Source organism: Scyliorhinus canicula, chromosome 1 (assembly GCF_902713615.1).
Source record: "Scyliorhinus canicula chromosome 1, sScyCan1.1, whole genome shotgun sequence".
NCBI lineage: Eukaryota > Metazoa > Chordata > Chondrichthyes > Carcharhiniformes > Scyliorhinidae > Scyliorhinus > Scyliorhinus canicula.
In genome coordinates this window covers 169,485,922-169,506,946 of record NC_052146.1, presented here as the reverse complement: position 1 = coordinate 169,506,946, position 21,025 = coordinate 169,485,922, and the positions used below count along the sequence as shown (strand labels likewise).

At 42.6% G+C, this 21,025-nt stretch overlaps 1 protein-coding gene across 1 annotated transcript in view; it reads left to right on the top strand.

Annotated features, from left to right (window-relative positions):
- Window positions 1-19,505, top strand: part of LOC119962633 (zinc finger protein 292-like) — a 263,804-nt gene extending 244,299 nt beyond the window's left edge. The window contains exons 7-8 of the mRNA XM_038790532.1: window positions 5,047-5,188; window positions 11,353-19,505. Coding sequence (XP_038646460.1) covers window positions 5,047-5,188; window positions 11,353-18,651 — 7,441 coding nt within the window. The 3' untranslated portion in view covers window positions 18,652-19,505. The remainder of the gene's footprint in view (window positions 1-5,046; window positions 5,189-11,352) is intronic.
- Window positions 19,506-21,025: the final 1,520 nt, after the last annotated feature.

Sequence of the window (21,025 nt, the reverse complement as noted above, 5' to 3'; positions counted from 1 at the left end):
CCTCCAAACTAAACACTTTCTCCGCAAGGAGGCGCAAGATACCCCAGGGCCCAAAGAGATACACGACTAGAGGAACTAATTAACATGGAAAATATAGAGGGGGGGGGGGAACTGTGGGAACACATACGGATGGGTTGCTGGAAAGGGCAAGACTACCACTGGACAAGGCGAAATGAAAATGTGAGGACGAATTGGGACTGAAGTGGGCTGGGGACTCTGGAGCAAAGCACTGAGGAGGGCCAACTCCACCTCCTCCTGCGCCAGGCTAAGCCTCATGCAGTTTAAAGTGGTGCACAGAACACACCTGACCAGAACCCGAATGAGCAGGTTCTTCCCGGAGGAGGAGGACAAATATGAACGGTGCCAGGGAGGCCCGGCCAACCACGCCCACATGTTCTGGGCCTGCCCAGACTTGTCGGGTTCTGGACAGCCTGCCTTGAGGTGATGTCCAAGGTTGTGGGGCTGAGGGTGGAGCCGTGCCCAAGTGTGGCAATCTTCATGGTGTTGGATGAGCTAGAGCTACAAATGGGGAAGAGGGCTGACGGCCTAAATTTTGTTTCCCTAATCGCACGCCGGAGAATCCTTGGCTGGCAATCAGCAGCACCACCCATGGCTGCAGACTGGCTGGAAGACTTGGCGGAATTTCTGCAGCTGGAGAAGATCACGTACACCATCCAAGGGTCGAACAAGGTCTTCCACAAAGCTTGGGGATCATTCATCAGTCTAATCCAAGACTTGTTCGAGGCCAACAAGACTTGTTTGAGATACTTTGAGATCGACTGGGCATTTTTCATGTCCCAAAGTGCAATCTTAAGCTCATTTGTGAGTGAGCACAATGCACAGTGAGCATTACACTGATTAGGGTATCCATTATTCTGCATGATGCGTCCTATTTCAGCCTCAAGCTTGCAAGGTGAGCAAATGGCCAGGACCCTGTTTACAACATTGCTGATAGACCAATCTTGTAGCACATGGAACATTAAGAATCCCAACGTGTAAATTGAACATTAATGATAGTGTTGTGGCAGACAGTAATAGTGAACCCATTAGCACATTGAGGAAAGGAAGCATGTTAAACTGCTGCTTATATAGCTGAATTTGAGCACTGGATGCAGCATGTTAGATATGTAGACTTGTGTAAGAGTAACACGGATGGAGCCTTGTGGCATATATGATTGGATTCATCCTCATGGTTCATACACCCACATATATATGGTGCCCATGATACATAAAAGTGATATTCCATTATGCCCTGTCTTATCTGTGAATTAGCCAAATGGTTCAGTGAGTTGCTACAACCAGTTCAGAATGGGTTTTCACCTTTGTGAATCCTATACACAACATGCATATCAATACCAATGCCGTGTCGATGTGCTCGTTCGATATTTCCAACCTATTCACTTCCATTCAAGGAAGCCCTAGACATTTGCACCATGCTGCTATATCATGGCAATCTAGACGCACTGCCATCTTCTGAATCATAGAATTTGCAATGCAGAAGGAGGCCATTCGGCCCATCGAGTCTGCACCGCCCCTTGGAACGCGCACCTTACTTAAGCCCACACTTCCAACCTATACCCGTTACCCAGTAAGCCCACCTAACCTTTTTGGACACTAAGGGCAATTTGCATAGCCAATCCACCTAACCTGCACATCTTTGGACTGTGGGAGGAAACCGGTGGAAACCCACACCGACACGAGGAGAACGTGCAGACTCCGCATAGACAGTGACCAAGCCGGGAATCAAAACTGGGGCCCTGGAGTTGTAAAGCATCTGTGCTAACCACTGCTACCGTGCTGCCTCTATCTGTATTTTTTGAACTTATAAACTTGGCAACTTTTATAATTGAGTTCATCTTTAATCACATCATATATGCTCAAATAGATAGTGTTGCCTTGGGATCCCCTCTAAGCTCAGCTCTTGCTAAAATTTTTGTTGCTTTCCATGGGAAATGTGTTTTCGATTAAATGACCCTAGCCTCCTACCCTGTGCTTATTTTGATATATAGATGATACTTTTGCTACATTTGAAGCTGCATGTAAAAATGTCCTTAAATGTGCTTCATCTCGCATTCAAATACCCCTTTGAAATGGAACAATCAAATGAGCCTCCTTTTCTTGATTTGTTATTTGAGAAAACTGCTCGGGCCTATCCTTGCTAGTCATTGGGCATTGGGATTCCTCCTGCTCCACATGATAACGATCAGCCTTAATGACAATTTCTTCAATAGGGCCCAGGCCATTTGCTCACTGCGCAAGCTTGATGCTGAATTAGGGCACATCAAAACATTCCTGCGGGATAATGGCTACCCTGATCAGATCATTGCTCACTATGTATCATGCATACTCATAAATGGGTTGCCACCTTTGAACCTGAAAAGTGCTCCGTCTACCTCAAATTACCACGGAAGGGGACGAACCTCAAAACTTTGAGCAACAAGTTAGCCATTTCACACTGCTATGATTTGGTAGCAGATGTGCTGGTTAGGTGGATTGGCCATGCTAAAATGCCCGTAGTGTCCTAAAAAGTAAGGTTAAGGCGGGGGGGGATTGTTGGGTTACGGGTGGATACGTGGGTTTGAGTAGGTGATCATTGCTCGGCACAACATTGAGGGCCGAAGGGCCTGTTCTGTGCTGTGCTGTACTGTTCTATGTTCTATGAGTGTTATTTTCCACGAACAGAATGTTGCCTGGGTGGCACTATATCGTAGTGGTTAGCACTGTTGCTTCACAGCGCCATGCACCCAGGTTGGATTCCCAGTTTTGGTCACTGTGCGGAGTATGTACATTCTCCCCGTTTCCTCCGGGTGCTCCGGTTTTCTCCCACATTCCTGAAAGACATGGTTGTCAGGTGAATTGGACATTCTGAATCCTCTCTGTACCCAAACAGGCACCGGAATGTGGCGACGAGGGGATTTTCACGCACTTCATTGCAATGTTAATGTAAGCCTACTGGTGACACAAATAAAGACTTATTATTAATTCTTATTATATGAATGAGTAATATAGTACATGAATTTCATTGCCAGGATGATGCCGGGTACATAGGCCATATGTCCCAACGATTGGCAGAGCTTATCAAATGGCACATCCCTCTGGCTGTTTGCAACAGATGCATGGCATTAAGGGGAAGGTAGTAGCATGGATAGAGGATTGGTTAATTAATAGAAAGCAATGAGTGGGGATTAATGGGTGTTTCTCTGGTTGGCAATCAGTAGCTAGTGGTGTCCCTCAGGTATCAGTGTTGAGCCCACAGTTGTTCACAATTTACATAGATGATTTGGAGTTGGGGACCAAGGGCAATGTGTCCAAGTTTGCAGACGACACTAAGATGAGTGGTAAAGCAAAAAGTGCAGAGGATACCGGAAGTCTGCAGAGAGATTTGGATAGGTTAAGTGAATGGGCTAGGGTCTGGCAGTTGGAATACAGTGTTGACAAATGTGAGGTTATCCATTTTGGTAGGAATAACAGCAAAAGGAATTATTATTTAAATGATAAAATATTAAAACATGCTGCTGTGCGGAGAGACCTGGGTGTGCTAGTGCACGAGTTGCAAAAAGATGGTTTACAGGTGCAACAGGTGATTAAGAAGGTGAATGGAATTTTGTCCTTTCCTTGCTAGAGGGATGGAGTTTAAGACTCGGGAGGTTATGCTGCAATTGTATAAGGTGTTAGTGAGGCCACACCTGGAGTATTGTGTTCAGTTTTGGTCTACTTACCTGAGAAAGGACTTGCTGGCGCTGGAGGGTGTGCTGAGGAGATTCACTAGGTTAATCCCAGAGCTGAAGGGTTTGGATTATGAGAAGGGGTTGAGTAGACTGGGACTGTACTCGTTGGAATTCAGAAGGATATGGGGGGGATCTTATCGAAACATATAAAATTATGAATTGAATAGATACGATAGATGCGGGCAGGTTGTTTCCACTAGCTGCTGAAAGGAGAACTAGGGGGCATAGCCTCAAAATAAGGGGAAGTAGATTTAGGACTGAGTTTAGGAGGAACTTCTTCACCCGAAGGATTGTAAATCTATGGAATTGCTTGCCCAGTGTAGCAGTTGAGGCTCCTTCATTAAATGTTTTTAAGATCAGTATTGTTTTTTGAAGAATAAAGGGATTAAGGGTTATGGTGTTCAGGCCAGAAAGTGGAGCTGAGTCCACAAAAAATCAGCCATGATATCATTGAATGGCGGAGCAGGCTCGAAGGGCCAGATGGCCTACTCCTGCTCCTTGTTCTTCTGTTCTTATGAGTGCACAGCCCGTAAACCAGCCCGTGCCTTCAAAATTCAGAACATAACATCCAACATTCGATGTGATTTTGTGATTGGACAGCATTTGCTGACTAATCCTAAATGTGCTAGGAATTACAATAAAAATCAGTTTCAGGATTATAAATTGGGCTCACAAGGTGGTTCACTTATTTGGTCGAAGCTCCAAATATTCATATGCAGGAACATGACCTCCATAGGCAAAAGGAATATGTCTGACCGTTGCGCCTTTTTTATTTTGAAACAAAAGAGTAGGGGGCAACAATCTCCATGGCCCACTTTGACCAATCAGAGTCTATTTGCCAACAGCTCAGTGCCCTTTTCCTATGCAGTACAAATTGTTGCTCCGTTTGAACTTTGGCATTCTTGTTTTGATGAGTGCTAGATGAAAAGATTTTCCAACAATGTTCACAATCTGTACTATCAAGCCAACTATTTCCAATGAAATTAATTTTGCATACACTCAACCATTGAGCAATTTTATTCACGTCTTATTGTATGTTGTCACATTCTTCCTCCGTGTTAACTACACCCTATAATTTGGTGTCCACAAAAGCTTTGTTATATTTTATTCCAGAGTCCAAATCTTCTAAATAAATTGTAAACAGCTATGGTCCCAGTATTGATGCTTGTGGAACAGCACTTTGTACCAATTGCTAGCTGAGTAGTTACTCTCTTCTGTTTTGTAGCCAGTAGTATGCTCTCCATGCTCCTAATTGTCCCCTGACTCCACATGCTCTGATCTTGTGAAATCAGTAACAGCTAAATACTTTTAATTTCAGGGAACTGACACTCTTCTGGAGCAAACTACAACAACGAGCAGAGTCTTCCACACAGACCTTTCTGGAGTGCTGTCGGCAGTTCTCTATGTTGTCGAAAACAGTTTATCATATTTTCTTTCTTATTAAGGTCATACAATCAGAGGTATGAATAATCTATTGTGCAAAGTTCCACTGCATGCTATATTTGAGAACTAATTTTCATCATTTTTGATTTGAATGTATAACAGCAAGTATAGATGTATGAGAGGAAAAAACAAACCCTGGTGCTGTAAACTGGTCTGTGATCAACAGCTGAGCACTTTTTAAAAACTCTTTCATGGGCTGTGGTGTCACTGGCTAACCAACGTTCATTGTCCATCTCTGATTGCCTTAGAGAAAGAGATCTTATTTTTGTGCAAACAGGAGAATGTAATTCTAGAAAGAGGAAAGAACTTTAATTTATATAACGCCTTTCACATTCTCATGATTTCCCAAAATACTGCGCAGCTTATTATGAATTACCTTTGAAAGTTGGTCACTGTTATTTTGTCAGCAAGTATGTGCACAAAGCACTATCCCCAGCAGCAAATTAGATAAATGACCAGTTTGGTGATTAATTAATGTTTTCAGTTCGGATAAGTATTGGTCAGAATACTCACTGCACCTCTTTAAAAAGCACAACTGGCTCTTTTATATCCATCTGGACGGTAGATAGGCTGACATTTTGAATCTCATTTGGCTCTTCGACAGTGCAGATGTCCGTGAGTACTGCTCTGAAGTATCAGCTTAGATTGTGCTCCAATCAGAATGTAGGGTTAGAATCCAAAGCTAATGAATCCAGCTAGTGTATTACACGGCTAATGCTGGAAGGTTGACTAGAAAATTGACATTTTTTTCTCTCCTCGCTGTGAAATTCATCACATTAATGATTATTAGGTAGGTTATCATAGTTTTGATCTGTTGCAATTAATATTACTATTCAAAGCCAATAATTTGCCACTAAATAATTTCTTGCTTATAGAACAAAGAACAAAGAAAATTACAGCACAGGAACAGGCCCTTCGGCCCTCCCAGCCTGCACCGATCCAGTTCCTTTATCAAAACCTGTTGCCTATTTTCCAAGGTCTACTTCTCTCTGTTCCCCACCCGTTCATATATCTGTCCAGATGCATCTTAAATGATGCTTTCGTGCCCGCCTCTACTACCTCCGCTGGCAAAGCATTCCAGGCGCCCACCACCCTCTGCGTAAAAAAACTTTCCACGCACATCTCCCTTAAACTTTTCCCCCCTCACCTTGAAATCATGACCCCTTGAAATTGACACCCCCACTCTTGGAAAAAGCTTGTTGCTATCCACCCTGTCCATACCTCTCATAATTTTGTAGACCTCAATCAGGTCTCCCCTCAACCTCCGTCTTTCCAATGAAAGCAATCCTAATCTACTCAACCTTTCTTCATAGCTAGCACCCTCCATACCAGGCAACATCCTGGTGAACCTCCTCTGCACCCTCTCTAAAGCATCCACATCCTTCTGGCAATGTGGCAACCAGAACTGCACGCAGTATTCCAAATGTGGCCTAACCAAAGTCCTATACAACTGTAACATGACCTGCCGACTCTTGTACTCAATACCCCGTCTGATGAAGGCAAGCATGCTGTATGCCTTCTTGACCACTCTATCGACCTGCGTTGCCACCTTCAGGGTACAATGGACCTGAACTCCCAGGTCTCTCTGTACATCAATTTTCCCCAGGACTCTTCCATTGACCATATAGTCTGCTCTTGAGTTAGATCTTCCAAAATGCACCCCTTGCATTTGCCTGGATTGTCCACCTCTCCAATCTATCTATATTTTGCTGTATTCTATAACTGTCCGCCTCGCTATCTGCAACTCCACCAATCTTAGTATCATCTGCAAACTTGCTCATCAGACCACTTATACCTTCGTCCAGATCATTTATGTATATCACAAACAACAGTGGTCCGATTACAGATCCCTGTGGAACACCACTAGTCACCTTTCTCCATTTTGAGACACTCCCTTCCACCACTACTCTCTGTCTCCTGTTGCCCAGCCAGTTCTTTATCCATCTAGCTAGTACACCCTGAACCCCATACGACTTCACTTTTTCCATCAACCTGCCATGGGAAACTTTATCAAATGCTTTACTGAAGTCCATGTATATGACATCTACAGCCCTTCCCTCATCAATTAACTTTGTCACATCCTCAAAGAATTCTATTAGGTTTGTAAGACATGACCGTCCCTGCACAAAACAATGCTGCCTATCACTGATAAGTCTATTTTCTTCAAAATGTGAATAGATCCTATCCCTCAGTATCTTCTCCAACAGTTTGCCTACCACTGACGTCAAGCTCACAGGTCTATAATTCCCTGGATTATCCCTGCTACCCTTCTTAAACAAAGGGACAACATTAGCAATTCTCCAGTCCTCTGGGACCTCACCCGTGCTCAAGGATGCTGCAAAGATATCTGTTAAGGCCCCAGCTATTTCGTCCCTCGCTTCCCTCAGTTACCTGGGATAGATCCCATCCGGTCCTGGGGACTTGTCCACCTTAATGCCTTTTAGAATACCCAAAACCTCCCCCTTCCTTGTGCCGACATGACCTAGAGTATTTAAACATCCATCCCTAGCCTCAACATCCATCATGTCCCTCTCCTTGTTGAATACCGATGCAAAGTACTCATTAAGAAGCTCACTCATTTCCTTTGACTCCACGCATAAATTCCCTCTTTTGTCTTTGAGTGGGCCAAGCTTTCTCTAGTTACCCTCTTGCTCCTTGTATATGAATAAAAGGCTTTGGGATTTTCCTTAACCCTGTTAGCCAAAGATATTTCATGATAGGACGCAATCTAATAGCCACCGGGACACCTTGGCACTTCCCCGCCCAAAGGGTGGTGCATTGAAAGTCAGCTCACTGTTGCGCAGCGTGGCCAATGAAAACCAGGAAACCCCGCTTCCGAGATCTACCCAGCTTGCAACCCCTTGCAAGACCTAAAGCAATCTCGCGAGACATTGCGATATAAATTCCGTCCATTGTGGGCATGATCACCTTTTGGTAAATCTTCATATTAAACTGAGACAGCTAGTCTCCCTTTAATGTGCAGATTCCAGAGTTTTTAAAAAATAAAATTAGTGACCCAATTTTTTTTTCCAATTAAGGAGCAATTTAGCGTGGCCAATCCACTTAGCCTGCACATCTTTGGGTAGTGGGGGTGGAACCCATACAGACACGGGGAGAATATGTAAACTTCAGTGACGCAGGGCTGGGATCGAACCAGGGTCCTCAAATGTCGTAGGCAGCAGTGCTAACCACTGCACCACCCTGCAGCTTCCAGAGTTGGAGAACTCTGGCTAGTGCCGTTTGGTTCTGGTCACTCGGGATCAGAGGACTCCAGCTGCATGCCCTTTGGGCAGGGTTGTGTCTTGGCAGTCTGCCGTGTTTAAAGTCTAAGATAATATGTGGTGAAGTATGAAGTGGTACCATCAGCATAGATAATAATTGTTTATCAAAACCATTTACTTTGGACCATAGCTTCACTCGGAGTGAATACACTACTGCAAATCACCTCCTATCTGGCAAACATCTATTTATCACCATCTCCTACTTCCTGTTACTGCACCAATGTCACATCCATTCTCCTGCTTCCATTCCTAATTAACATCGTGTATGATGCTTTGTTGAGTGCCTTCCGAAAGTCCTTATTTTCAGATTTATCTTGCTCAACAACAGTCTGTTACCTCACTAAAGAATGTAACCAAGTCAGCCAGGCACAATTTACTCTTTAACAAATGCATTCTGCTTATACTTGATTAACTCATGCTTTTTCAAGATGATAGTTTCTGAAAGCTTGCCACTATTGATGTTCGACTGACAGCCCTACAGTTTCCTGGTTTATCCACCTCTTCCTTTTAAGTTCAGAGACAAATAAAGTCACTAGTGTGGGTGGGATTTGCCCAAGTCGTGAAGTGATATTAATTTTGCAGATTTGCCATTATGCTGTGAACAAATTAAGGAATGTAGTTACTTTTAATTTGGGCAATCACTACATTAATACTTTCCCCATGTTCCATATACATAAAGGAATATTGTTCAATTAAGGTTTTTTATTAATAAATGTCTAATATATGCATTTTCTGAAATGCTCAGTGAAACCAATTATAGATATGCTTCAAACTGTTTTGACCATTATATACCTTTTCAAAAGTGATTTTATTTTCTGATTAGCAATTATGCAACATTGATCTAGGGTGAAAAGGAAATAGTACTATGTGGAAGTTGTATACGGACTGTATGGAAAGGCACACACTAGAATAATGCCTTGAAAGAACTAGCGTCCTCAAAGATATAGCATATGCACCTCGCTGGTGTAAAATCATTAACCATGCTGTGTAGCGACTTTAAAAGGAATGAGAATAAGTGGTAAATTATGTATAATTTTCATAAATCATGAATTTGGATTATATTTACTTTGAATTTTAAAAATTACGTAGAGGGAAACAGCCTGGTTTTGAGCCATAAAATGAATCAGCACGATGGTTAGCACTGATGCCTCACAGCACTCGAGACCCTGGTTTGATTGTGACCTTGGGTGACTGGGGAGTTTGCAGATTCTCCCTGTGTCCCCTGTGGGTTTCCTCCGGATGCTCCAGTTTCCTCCCACAGTACAAAAATGTGCAGATAGGTGGATTGGCATTCTAAATTGCCCCTCAGTATCCAATGGTTAAGTGGAGTTACAGAGGAGTGAGCCTAGTTTGGGTTCTCTTTTAGTGGTTGGTGCATATTCGATGGGCCGTATGGCTTCCTTCTGTACTGTGGGGATTACATGAATTGACAACAATAGCAGTGCAATGGATTTATTTATAAGAAGTAAAAATGATTTGGCACAGTAGCACAATGGTTAGCACTGTTGCCTATGGCGCTGAGGACCTGGGTTTGAATCCCGGCCCTGGGTCACTGGATCAATGTTTGCATGAATCCTGAGCTTTGCTGTCCATCAGTACAGTCATTGTGTCGCACTAATTCCTACAGATTAATGGTTATAACTGAGACAGCTCCTAAATTCATCACTAAAATTAAAATGCACCGAGCACTAACAAATTGCAGTAATTTGAAAAGATACTTGAAGAAAGAAACAATTTCAAAGTTAAGGGGATGGAGTAGGAGTGGATAACTAACTGGATAGCTCTGTTAACTAATCAGAAGTGACATTTTCAGCCAAATTACCTCATTCTTATTTGAGCAACGATGTGGTGGCATTGGAGGCTGTTCAGAGGTGGTTCACCAGATTGATTCCGGGCATGGAAAGGTTAACGTATGAGGAGAGATTAAACAGTTTGGGCTTATGCTTGCTGGAGCTTGGAAAGATGAGAGGGGATCTGATCGAGGTATATAAGACTCTAAAAGGATTGATAAAGTAAACGTAGACCAAATGTTCCCCCTTGTTGGGCAATCTAGAATGAGAGGTCACAGATACAGGTTGAGAAGCAGTAGCTTTAGAACTGAGATGAGGAGAAACTACTCGCAGAGCGTGGTGAATCTGTAGAATTCAGTGCCCCATGGTGCAGTGGAATCGGAGTCATTAAATGGTTTCAAGAAGGAGATGGATATATTTCTGATTTAAAGAAAAAGGATTAAAGGGATATGGGGAACAGGCAGGGAGGTAGACTTGAGACCAGGAAGAGGTCAGCCATGATCTGATTGAATAGTGGAGCAGGCTGGAAGGGCTGAATTGCCAAACTTCTGTTCCTAATTCCTTTGTTCCTATTCTGTGCTTATGAGAATATATTGCAACAAATGTGCGTGTACGTATCCACGCAACAATCTTGACTCTACCAAGCAGCACAATAAACAGACCGTTCAAACAAAAATGCAAGGTGTATTCTTTTTGCACTGGTAGGTTTGAGAAGGTGGTGTGTTATACTTGCATTGCTTTGTCATTTGCATTCCTATTGGTCCCGATCCCCATGAAATGGATACAATAATATAATCTACAACCCAAGAGTAAATGGAGCCCTGCTACTATTGGCATGAGGGAAATAAAGTTCATGTTACTAACTGTCGCCAGCAGTGAGGGTGACATGCCTTTGCTGTTGATTGTAGCTTTTAAATATACAAATATCTACAGTATTAGATTGTTGTGTTTTGGACGGCATTTTGATTATTTTAAGCCGCTGATTGCTGCAAAACCGTATTAAGATAATGTAAACAATTAGCCACAAGTTCACATCCTGTTCTTGTCGTCTTATCAAATCTGGGCAATGGCTTATATTTAAGATATAATATCTTATGTTTTACTTTACAGGCAGGGGAAACTGGGCTTTCAGCTTGTATCGAACTCTGTGTGAGAGCACTACGCATGGAATCAAATGAAAGTCCCACAGTGAAGACGTCAATTTGCAAGACAGTATCATGCTTGTTACCTGATTATTTAGAGGTCAGACGTGCATGCCAGCTGACCGAGTTCCTGCTAGAACCTACAGTGGAAGCTTATTATGCTGTTGAGACTTTATACAACCAGCCAGATCAGAAATATGATGATGAAAACGGTCCGATCCCTAACTCACTGAGATGCGAACTCTTGCTTGTTTTAAAAACACATTGGCCCTTTGATCCTGAATTTTGGGATTGGAAGACTCTGAAACGCCATTGTCTTGCATTAATGGGAGAGGAAGCATCCATTGTGTCTTCCATAGATGAACTTAACGACAGTGATCTCTTTGATGAAAACAATGAAAGCCACCTTGAAGTTGCTACAAAAGAACATATGCTGAATGGACTTCCTAAATTTTACAGTGACGTGATAAAAGTACAAAAGACTTCGTCTGAAGAAATTGGAATGAAGGAAAAAGGTAAATTTGCGAAAGGTGTGGTATCTGCCAGATTTAAAAATTGGCAGGCCTATATGCAGTATTGTGTATTATGCGACCGAGAGTTTCTGGGACACCGCATTATCCGTCATGCTCAAACACACATGAAGGAGGGAAACTATTATTGCCCGATATGTGCCAAAAGTTTTAAGAAAAAGGAGATTTTTGTTCCACATGTTACATTTCACATTAAGCAATCTTGTAAAGAACGACTAGCTTCCATCAAACCAAAAAGGAGAGTTGGAAGACCTCCTAAGAACATGTCCGACAGTAATGCAGGAAAAAAGCTGGCTGAAATAGACACGCAAGAACATCGTCCAATTAAAAGAAACAGCCTATACAGTGAGGATTTTGTAGTCTTCAGTGATAGTGATGGCTCTGATGATGAAGGAAAAGACAAATCTTACAAACCTGCAGTTATGACTACACAAAAAGTCGACTGCACTGAAGATCATAACTGTCCTGTAACTATCTGTACCAAAACCTTTAAGTATTTTAAAAACTTAATTGCACATGTGAAAGGTCATGGTAATGATGAAGAAGCAAAACAGTTTCTTAAAATGCAGAGTAATAAAGTTGTTTGTCAGTATTGTAGGAGACGCTTTGTCAGTGTTTCTCACCTTAATGAACATTTGCAAATTCATTGTGGCCCTAAACCCTATGTCTGTATACAGCTGGAGTGTAATGCAAGCTTTGGTACATACTCTGAATTGGTAGGACACAGGAAAGAACATGTACTGTTCAAAGCTAAATGCATGTTTCAGAATTGTGGAAGAATCTTTACTGAGTCTTATTTGTTATATGATCACGAGGCACAGCATTACCACACTTCCTCATATTCTTGCAAATTCTCAAACTGTGGAAACATTTATTACTCCCAGAGTGAATTGCAAAATCACGAAGTTGATCACGTCACACATGCTTGTGTGAAAATTGAAGTTGAAAAGAGTTCACATTTTGAAACAAGCCAGCTTGATCCAAATAGAGCTGATCGGGTTAACCAATTATTACAAATAAAGATGGAAGATGAACCATGTAGTCAGCCTGACACTTACCAGAATGGCTTTGCTATTGATTGTGTTGCAAGTGAAACTGTTGAATCCAAATCTACCATGTCAGAAGAACTAAATGCCTTGTCATACAGCGGAGAACAGAGTCACCTTCCAAAGGACACATACTTTGGTGTAACTGTGAAGAGTGAAGAAGAGACTAGTATGAGTTTGACTCATGGTGTTTTACCAAAAACAACGTTTAAAGGAGAGGATACTCTTACTGCAGAAACCAAACCAAGTGAAGCAACAAAAGCAGTCCAAATGTTTAGCTGTAAGGTTGCCGGCTGTAATCGAAGCTATACTTCATCACGTAGTGTCAGCAAACATGTCAAGGCTACCCATCCCGAGTACTATGAAACACTGAAAAAACAACGGAACACATCAAAAATTCAACGGGTTAGAAATCCTTTGAAATGTCAGAATCAGGAAGACCGTCCAAACCAATTGTGTGTTTCAAATGAGGAAAGCTTAAGTATGACGCCTGAAAGCACCTTGGACGCAGGTGCTATTTATCAGCAACTCATTCCCAGTGTTTTAACTGTTGAAAATGAAAATGTATCGCAATCCAGGAGGAGAAAGCACACACACAATAAGCGTGCAAAATGGCCTGCAATCATCAAAGGTGACAAATTTATCTGTAGTAGGTGCTACAGGGAATTTTCCAATCCCAAATCTCTCGGTGGTCATTTATCACGGCGCGCCATCTGTAAACCTTACGATAAAAAGGAAAGTTCTTCAGTTGTGGAGCAGAAGGATGGGCAGGCTTTATACAAAACAGAAAAGATTCTTTCACCGAGTGCATTCATCCCTCAGAGACCTGAACCTCCTTGTGTCCCAGATACATTCTTGACTGGCGAAACATTCCTTCAATCATTGGAAATGGGGGACAGTGCAGCTTCATTTGCTGCTCATGAGCTTTTTCCACCGACACAGGAGAATAACTATAGTTCTGCTTTATTTGATCCAAGCAAGACTCCCCAGGTCACTGGCCTTCCTGGAACATTTGAGACTGAAATAATTGAGCAGGCCTTTCAACCCAGATGTGGGATGAGTACTGTGGAGGACAGTGCCGCCAACATAACTATATCACAGGGGCTAACAACTGTGTGTAGCCCAGGGTCATTTGTGGCTGGTGAAGACATGTCACTCAACGCTGAGGTCCCACAAATGTTAGATGTTACTAAGGGCTCAGGTGCCTATTCATCTTGTGAGCCCTTGCAGCAGACACTAGAATCCAATTTTTGTTCGGGAACAAGTTTTGTTGGTAATGAGATTCACCCTCAAAATTTGGAAAGCAGCTGTGAGCCAACTATATTTTTTACAAATGGCACCCTTGCAGAGATTGATAGCAATCATAATTCATCTCACTCTGAAGACTCCAAGACATTAGATATAAGCATAACCGAACTTTTGTTGGGCTTGCAAAATCTAAATTTGGAATATGATGAGAAGCTTTACAGAAGTGGTGCACCGTGCCCTACCTCAAGTTCAGGGAGGCCTACTGCTTCTATGAACATCTTGACACACACACCAATGAGTGATTGCACCAATAGTCCAAACATAATCGATCCATGTTTGACAGAAACACAAACAAATACATCGTTGCAGGCTGATGAAAATGACAAAGAACTGAAAGTGAATCTCATTAAACCATTTATCTGTCAGGAAGGTGGATGTATCTATAGTGCAATGACTAAAGATGCTCTGACCAATCATTATGTCAAGGTTCATCAGTACTCTAAGGAGCAGATAATGGAAATGAAGATGTATCAGACTAGATTTGCTCCGTTTCGATGCCACGTTCCTAACTGCCAGAAAACATTTACAAGGAACTCTAACCTCCGAGCCCACTACCAGTCAATGCATCAGGTAACACGGGAGGAGCTAGTAAAACTGAGAATTAAAAGGGCATACTGCAGAAAATCCGAGGGTTATTATAAAGCTGTGGATACTGTACCACCAATGCAGGAAATCATTTCACAACCCAGAATGAATGGGTCACAGGAGAAACAATCCACAGAACAGCATAAATTGGAGCCAGTAACTGCAGGACCTAATGTGATTAACTCAGAAATTAGTCTCCATTTGCACAGCACTCAAAATGCAAAGACTATATTGTATAATCAAGGAATGCCACAGAATAGTTCAGTGCTGCTGGCAGGCCTACAGGATTGCTCAGCATTGCCAGCACAACTCCAAAATGATTTGGCCCAATCAGTAATGCCACAGGAGGCTTTGGTGCCAGCACCAGGGCCTCAAGATACCCCATTGCTCCTGGCAGGGCCTCAGGGTGCTTCTTTGTTGGCAGTTGAACCGCACAGTGGCCTTGCGCCATCAGCAGGGTTGCAGGCTGTCTCACCACTACTGGCATGGCCACAGGATGTGTTGTTGCAATCAGCGAGACCCCAAAATGTATCACCAATATCGGAGGGACTGCAGGATGTGCCTCTACTGCCAACAGTGCAACAATGTGTAACACCGCTACCAGCAATTCCACAGGCTATCTTACTTACAGAGGCTCAGGGTATCTTGCCACTAGTATCAGGACCACCAAATATCTCACTACTATCAGCAGGGCTGCAGGATGTCTCAATTATATCTTTAGGCCCACAGGTTATCTCTGAAGTAGCATTCAAGTCAGCAGATGGCTCACTAATAGCACCAGGGGTGCAGGACGCCTCGCCAGTGGCCGCAGGACCGCAGGGCACTTCAGTGGCAGCAAGGCCACAGGATGCCTCACCAGTGGCAGCAGGGCTGGAGAGCGCATCGCCACTGGCACCAGGGCCACAGGGCACAGTGGCAGTAGGGCAGGAGGGTTACTCGCCAGTGTCAGCAGGTCCACTGGGTGCCTCGCCAGTGGCAGCAGGGCCTGTGGGCACCTCGCCAGTGGCAGCAGGGCCTCTGGGCACCTCGCCAGTGGCAGCAGGGCCTCTGGGCACCTCGCCAGTGGCAGCAGGACCTCTGGGCCTCTCGCCAGTGGCAGCAGGAACTCCGGGCCCCTCGCCAGTGGCAGCAGGGCCTCTGGGCACCTCACCAGTGGCAGCAGGGCCGCAGGGCGCCTCGCCAGTGGCAGCAGGACCTCTGGGCCCCTCGCCAGTGGCAGCAGGGCATCTGAGCGCCTCACCAGTGGCAGCAGGGCCGCTGGGCGCCTCGCCAGTGGCAGCAGGGCCGCTGGGCGCCTCGCCAGTGGCAGCAGGGCCGCAGGGCGCCTCGCCAGTGGCAGCAGGGCCGCAGGGCGCCTCGCCAGTGGCAGCAGGGCCGCAGGGCGCCTCGCCAGTGGCAGCAGGGCCGCAGGACCCCTCGCCCGTGGCAGCAGGGCCGCTGGGCGCCTCGCCAGTGGCAGCAGGGCCGCAGGACCCCTCACCCGTGGCAGCAGGGCCGCAGGACCCCTCGCCCGTGGCAGCAGGGCCGCAGGACCCCTCGCCCGTGGCAGCAGGGCCGCAGGACCCCTCGCCCATGGTTGCAGGGTTGCAATGGGGCTCACCAGTGGCAACAGCGCCACAAGAGGGTTATGTACATGAGAAAAGAAGAAATGAGTCCTCCTTCGACCAACACAGACCAGAAGATGTGTTGCTGCATCAGAAGGATGTGTCAGTGCAGAAAAGGAAAAGTGAAAATTTAAGGCAAGCTAATAAAGATGCAGGTACAGAGAAGCTTACTAAGATGCCAGGAGAAAGGAAGTGCAGGAAATCAATTACAAAAATAAGAACCGAATGTGACATTAATAAATTTCACAAACCTTACAGGTGTGTCCACAAGGGTTGTTCTGCAGCTTTCGCTATTCAGCAAAACTTAATACTGCATTATCGAGCTGTGCACCAGTCTGACCAACACTTACTTCACACGCAGATCAAACAAGAAACCACCAAAAATGTCAATGTCCAAGTCAGTGAGTTCCGATGTCAGCTTGATGATTGCTGTAGAATTTTCCAAGGTCTCACTGACCTAATTAAACACTATTCTGAACTTCATAATCTCACTTTAGATGAAATGGGGAAAATATTATCTTCCACCAGTGAGGAAAAGTTTCATTGTGACCAGGCTGATTGTGTGTCTTCGTTTACAGTTTTCTGGAGTTTTATTAAGCACCTTCTGATAGCTCATGGCTTAGATGTGGAAAGTCAGCAAAGTGATATGGATGCGACTTGTTTTAAATGTGATTGTGAAGGCTGTGATCGGACCTATGCAACTCGGTCTAACCTTTTAAGACACATCTTTACAAAGCACAGAGAACTTCATCAGTCTCATTTGATGAGACCCAGAAGAATCATAACAGACCAAGAAAACATTCTGAGAACAGCCGATCAGGATGATCTGTCTGACGAAAATAGTTATTTAGGACCTGAAGAAGTTAGTGAAAATGAAGACATCATAAGTCAGAGTAAACCTAGACCAGTATCAAGGGACTGTTTCACATCAGATCGCAAAATTATGAAAAGTAGTGAAATTGATGGTAATAAGTCTTGCAGCTCTAGAAAAGTTGCTAAATATACTCTTAAAAGTAAGGCCCAAGCCTTGGCCATATGTAGCAACACATCTTTGAGAGAGCAATATCCATGTATGTTTCAGAATTGTTCCTCAGTGGTCACCAGTGAATGCAGTCTAGTAAAACATTATAGGATTCATCACAAAATTTCCAATACATTTGTAAGTCAGTTCCACAGTCATCTGGTAACTTGCAGGAAATCTGCGAGTATGCAAGGCAAAGCATCAACTGAGTATGTCATCAACCATGAAGAAGGATTGGTGGAGAATGCTGTCAATGCAGCAGCGATTCAACAGCAGACCGAGCTAAGTGAAACTGAAATTTTCAGTAAGAAACTTGAAAATGATGACTCGTTTAAGACCGCTGAAGAATTTTCAGAATTGTTTCATGCTAAACTGATTGATGCCAGTGCTTCCGCTTGCATTCAAACTGAACTGGAGGAGACTGTGGAGATGATTGCTGAGAGTAAAGTTACTAATGTAAATAACTATCAGTCTTGTAAGAAAAGGTCAAACGGTCACCTGACTATCTCAGATACAGAAAAAGAATGCATGCAGAGTAAAAAGAAAAGGAATTTGATAATGGAAAATGCTGAGCAGCTGTCGGAAGTCAATTCAGTCCGGACTCTCGATGTGAAAGAAGCTGCTCCACAGCACAACCCATGTTCACACAAGGCTCACCATCAAAAACCTTTTGACTTTAGTACATTTAAACCCATGGGATTTGAATTCTCATTCTTAAAATTCCTTGAAGAATCTGCTCTGAAGCAGAAGAAAAAAGCTTTGGCTAATAAAGGTCCATCACGCATTCTTACTGGAAAAAGGGCAGATCATGGGTTAATCTCATCAAGTGTAGTGTTAGGTGACAAGGACAGCTCATCAGCAAGCCACCCTGTTATAGATGACAAAACCTTAAGAGTTCCTGTTGACCATACCAAACAGTCAGCTGCGGATAAATTGAGTATGGGACGTACCGAACATCAAGCCCTTACTAACTTTGCTACTCCCTTGTCTCTCCACGTTCTTAAGAACATAAAAATAATAATGGACAAGTCACACTCCGATTGTTTTGAGCTTGCTGAGAAGCAACTTCAGCATATGCAACCCACAGTGGTGCTTAGTCGAGTAAAAGTAGACTTCAATATGCTGGCTCAAGTTAAAAGTGTAAAGGAAAGAGTTGCTGTAAAGAGTACATAACTGTAACATCTATTGTATATATCGAACTAAGTAAGGGTAATTAAAAGCTGTAATTTGCTTTCATTTGGTTCTTGCTAGTAATCAAACCAAATGGATGCCTTGTACATTTTAACAAAAGCATGTTTGTAAATGTCTAGTTTTTTTAGTTTTTTTTTTAAAAAACAAAAACTAATATGGCACTAGCCATGTCCAGTATATTCTACAGAATCCCTATGGGACAAAATTGTGGCACAGAACAATTGCTCTGTTTATGTAAAACAAATATGATAATCTGATGTCATACAGTTGTATATGGAGGAGGGACTAGCCTGATCTGATTGACTGACTGTTATGGAGGTATGTACATTCTGTTATTGACGGTAGATCAGCATTGCTGAAGCATGCTGCTAAAGATGCTGTACGATATAGCTTGAACTGTACTTTTATCATTGTCTATATATTTAAAGAGATTGTATCCCGGTTACTACAAATTCTATCTAGTCCCAATCCATAAGCATAAAATTCTTTACAACATTGGACATCAGCATAATAAAAACATCTTGCAAAGATCCAAATTGTTTTTATTTATTTCATTAACCAAATTATGCAAACGTTTGCCATAATTTTTGGCATAACTTTGGAAATAATACTTGAATCGTATTTGTTTTTGGAGTGGTGAGGAGGAAACATGTAGATGTTTTGTATATAATGCATTATGTGTACTCTATGGGATACTCTCTCTCCTTGCAACTCACCTTGAGAGTTTTAAGAACAAGCTCCAGCAAAACAATGTATTATATCTAGGCTCTTTAACCTTTTTATAAAGTATCTAGTAAAGAAAGCATTGCTTTTAAATAAATTCCTATTGAGAGATACTCCCTAAGTGTTCCTTTTCTTATGATGAAAACAAAGGCAATGTTGGTACTGAACCCCTCATTTATACGGTCAATACTATACTGTTGAAAATGTTTAAAAATACACTAAAGACATTTGATAGTTAAAGCTTAGTACATAATTTTTGTGTAAAGTCAGTGCTGAAGACTAGATATGCAGTTATTTATATACTGACAACTTTTATGTGAAAAGGATGAATTCAGTTAAAGATTAAAGTTCAGATTTTCAAATGTTGCTCTGCAATTGGACCTGATCAGTTGATCTTCTATGAGCGCTGCCGTATATACACAGTTTTAATGCTTTAGAGCTTTGTTAATGAAGTGTGTACATTTGAAGTTAATTGTTTTGCTTCTGAACGTAACCACCAATATTCAGTGTCTGAATAATTATCGGTAGCAACTTGAGATATTAACCTGGCCGGTGTGAATTCACAGTTTTAATTGGTCAGTCTAGTATACATTGGAAACCAGCAGTGTGACAGCACACAGTCTATTTCATCAAACCAGAAGACCATCTTGACATGTACAAATGTACAATGCACCTTGCCAAAGGTTTATTCAAAACCTACAACATGGCATCTGGGGGGAAAAGTTTTTTTGTATTATGACGAAGTCTGTAATTGTGGGGAAACATTATTTTGTATACCAGTCTGTATAGTCCTCATTTATAGATTTGAATACAGTATTATTGTAAATACTGCAGTACAGTATTAACTTTAATTGGCATTTACATGAACCACTAGAATATAAAATTAGATGTCAATCTGAATAATGCTTTTGTGTTATTAAATTAATATAAAAATACAAAATAAATCTGTTTTTAAAAAAACAAAAAACATTTTTTAAATATTGTCCTCCATTGTCAGATATTGATTTTTCTACTTTAAGGTCACAACTTGAAATGCCAACAAGCTATTTCATTTAATTTGGCACTTCATCACAAAGTTATTATTCAGGTACGGGAAAGCAAATGGAATGTTTTTTTTTATTGCAAGGGGAATGGAATATAAAAATAGGAAGTGTTTGCTACAATTGTAGAATGAGTTAGTGAGACCACATCTGTGACCTTGGTCTAATTTCCTGAGAATTAGGAGCAGTTCAGAGAAGGTTCATTCGGTTGATTCCCGAGGTGAAAGCGTTATGAGGAAAGAATGGAAAGGTTGAGCCAGTATTTATTGGAGTTTAGAAGAATGAAATCTGATCTTATTGACAGGGTTGATGCTTACCCTTGTGGAGGAGACTAGAACTAGGGGAGACAGCTTAAAATAGGGGGTCTCCCATTTAAGACGGGGATGAGGAGAAATTTATTTCTCTCAAAGGGTCATTGGTCTGGGGAATTCTCTTCATCAGCGACCAATGGAGGCAGGACCATTGAATATTTTTAAGGCAGAGTGAGATTATTGATTGACCAGGAAGTCCAAGGGTAGACAAAGTGGTGTTTCAGGTCACAATCATATCAGCCATAAACTTATCAAATGGCAGAGCAGGCTTGAGTGACTGAC